General features: G+C 49.7%; 1 protein-coding gene across 1 annotated transcript in view; it reads right to left on the bottom strand.

Annotated features, from left to right (window-relative positions):
• The window catches only part of LOC108294504 (phosphofructokinase, platelet), a 95,569-nt gene that overhangs the window by 37,298 nt on the left and 54,928 nt on the right, over positions 1 to 3,343 (bottom strand). The window contains exon 3 of the mRNA XM_017516399.1: positions 2,071 to 2,148. Coding sequence (XP_017371888.1) covers positions 2,071 to 2,148 — 78 coding nt within the window. The remainder of the gene's footprint in view (positions 1 to 2,070; positions 2,149 to 3,343) is intronic.

Here is a 3,343-nt window from a genome sequence, read left to right as displayed (position 1 = left end):
AGCCCTCAGTTAAATATATGGAGCAGGAGCCAGCCTGCAGCTTCACAGCAGCCCTCAGTTAAATATATGGAGCAGGAACCAGCCTGCGGCATCACAGCAGCAGCCCTAGCACTGGCCAAACAAGTTCAACCAGGTGCATGTGAAGCAAAAGACGAGCTCACTGGCCACCAGAGCCCGCCGGCACGATAAGAGACAGCGTGACCTGCGGCCCGGCTGGGTTCTCCTCGAGTCACCTCTTAAAGCAAGTGCAAGTAAAACCAGCAGGAACCTGGGGCCGAGAGGGTTTTGTTTTGCACCATATACCCGCTGCCCCTTTTAAAGAGCTAAATCTTCAGGGACTTAAATTCTGTCATCCAAACTTCCAGGGGACACAGATCATGATTTGTCACACTTGGTTTTCCAAAAACTAAGAATTGTTGATGGAATCAAGAAATGTACGATTCCTTGAAATGACGTCATATGGCTGCACCAATATCGGTCCTGGATCCCTAGACTCACGCTGCCTCCCTCAAGCAAGCTGCTCACACGCGCAGCAGGGGCTGTCTCCGCGACTGCTGGAGGCGGAGCTCTCACCGGCCTCAGTCTGCAGGCAGCTCCCAGGAGCCCCCGGCATGGATGCAACAATGTGCGTTTCAATGTGCCATTGATACACGCACACAGCTCATTTTCCCATATGGAGACTTATTAATATTCCAAATCCCAGAAAAGTTCATGTCTTTACATGGAACCTACCACCATTTAATTTATCCAAGCATTATGAAAAGGTTATAGAACTGAAATTCACTCAACGCCATCCTGTGTCACTGGTACCAAGTGTGCCTGAGACCACTTCTGATGTGGCCCCCAGGGCAGCTGAGGGTGGGGGTGCAGAGCAGGACAGGGGAGCTCTCTGGACTCCTCCGGGACAAAGAGCTGGGGGCAGCACAATGGGAGGGAGAGTCAACAACCCAGAAACTCCCACCCAAGAGACCATGCAGACACAACTCGGGAAGGAAACCATAGCACTGCAGAGGAGTGGCTGCCGTTCCCGTTCTCTCTCCCTCTGTCTCCCCCTCCGTCTCTTCCACACACACGTGCACACAGTCACACCACACACACAAAGGAAGCACATAAACACATACCACACAGATACACACTCACTAGCCACAAACTCGCAGTCAACATGCACACACGGGTACACCACACATACATATACACCCTCAGACTCACACACCTACAGACACACACCACACAAACTCACACACTGAGATTCACATACCACATACACCACACACAGAAACGCACACTGATGCACACACTCTTCAACCCTACGCTCACATCTTACCTTCCTGTGTCAGTCACAACAACAGAATGGAAATGCTCTCCTGTCGGAAGTCAGCCCACACTGTCCCGATGTTTTGCAAATGTTGCTCCACCTAACTTCTGTGGTTGTCAGAAGTCCCCCCACGTCTCTTCCGATGTGGCCAGAGCTCAGGAGGCCAGAGCCTGGGACCAACACGAAGGTGTGGGCCTCACCATGTCTTCAGTGGGGAGGCACTGATCTGGATTATTATTATTATTTTTTTTTATTGAGACAGAGTCTTGCTCTGTACCCAGGCTGGAGTGCAGTGACTCAATCTCAGCTCACTGCAACTTCCACCTCCCAGTTCAAGCAATTCTCCTGCCTCAGCCTCCTGAGTAGCTGGAATTACAGGCACGCGTCACCATGCCCAGCTAATTTTTGTTATTTTTAGTGGAGACGGGGTTTCATCATGTTGGTCAGGCTGGCCTCAAACTCCTGACCTCGTGATCTGCCTGCCTTGGCCTCCCAAAGTGCTGGGATTACAGGCGTGAGCCACCGCGCCACCTGGCCCGATTTGGATTATTTCCTTTAACAAGTACTCAAAGTGAGCCAAAGATTAACATACATTTCTACAGACCAAACCACAAGTAAAGAGCTTCTCACAAAGTCTGTTCTCTCCACATAACCTCTATTTCTCAACTGTTCTGAGCTCAAGTATTCTGCAAATATACTAGACATAGAATAGTCTCTAACTCAGAGAAACCCAGGGACAGCCGCCAGGTACCCACCACTTGCAGGATGCTGGAGACGCTCTCCCAGTCGGCCTCCACGATGTTCGAGCCTCCATCCACCATGCCCTGGTAGCCCTAGGGAAGAAAGGAGAATTTTTTAAAAATGAGATGAACTTCACTAAATGTGAAGCGATCCTTAAACTACATAAAATGGGGAAAATGTCAGTGAATGTCAGTGCCTGAGCACTGCTGGTCAGAAGACAGGGCAGTTCCCGCGCTGGAGAGAGGCCGTGAACGTGGGAAAGCCCTCACATGGAGTCTGTAGGAACGGGAATGTCTGCCTAGACCCAGCCAAACAAGGCAAGGGGCCCTCAAGCAGGTGTCCTGTGCCCAGTGTTTCCTGAGAGGTTGGAAGGTGCCAGTTCACCCCAGGTGTTTATTATACCTCAGCACAAACGCACAGGCACACGGCGATGTCGACCACAGGACATACATGGGGCACTTTGTCAGGGGCTCCGCCTGGGCCACTTTTGATATACGGTAAATATTGTTGAACGGTACAGCTGAATGATCATTGCCGGCCTTACTCTCCACGAGTGACTGCACTGCATTAGGGAATCAGATCTCAACATGTGAGGGCATACTGGGAGAAGAGGCCCAAGAACAATTAATTACCCCTTTCTTCTTTTCTTTTGAGACAGAGTTTCACTCGTGTTGCCCAGGCTGGAGTGCAGTGGCACGATCTCAGTTCACCGCAAACTCCGCCTCCCGGGTTCAAGCAATTCTCCTGCCTCAGCCTCCAGAGTAGCTGGGATTATAGGCGTGCACCAGCACGCCTGGCTAATTTTGTATTTTTAGTAGAAATGGGGTTTCTCCATGTTGGCCAGGCTGGCCTCAAACTCCTGACCTCAGGTGATCCACCCGCTTTGGCCTCCCAAAGTGCTGGGATTACAGGCGTGAGTCGCCGTGCCCGGCTGGACAATGACCTTTCACTTCTAAATGCATCCCCATCTTTTCCTCCATGGAATATACAAGATGAGGAAATGCAGCAGTGCCCACCCCACTTTCATCTATGGGGCTCTCTTCCCACAGCATTTAACCTTACAAAGGAATAGCTATTCAGCATTTAGAAGAGTTCATGATAGATTATTGGTGCATTCATAACCCCTCCTTAATGAAGGTCGAGAGGACAGAAAAAAGAAAGGTTTTTAAAAATGAAATGACCCATACATTATGGAGCTCTGTATATAAATTAATCAACAGTGCAGGCACATTGATGGCCAATTTGTACACTTATAAATGTAAATTTCCATCAAAATTATTATATATA

This window comes from Cebus imitator, unplaced genomic scaffold (assembly GCF_001604975.1).
Source record: "Cebus imitator isolate Cc_AM_T3 unplaced genomic scaffold, Cebus_imitator-1.0 Scaffold583, whole genome shotgun sequence".
NCBI lineage: Eukaryota > Metazoa > Chordata > Mammalia > Primates > Cebidae > Cebus > Cebus imitator.
Note: the sequence above shows the minus strand (reverse complement) of the source record. Positions and strands in the feature narration are given on the sequence as shown.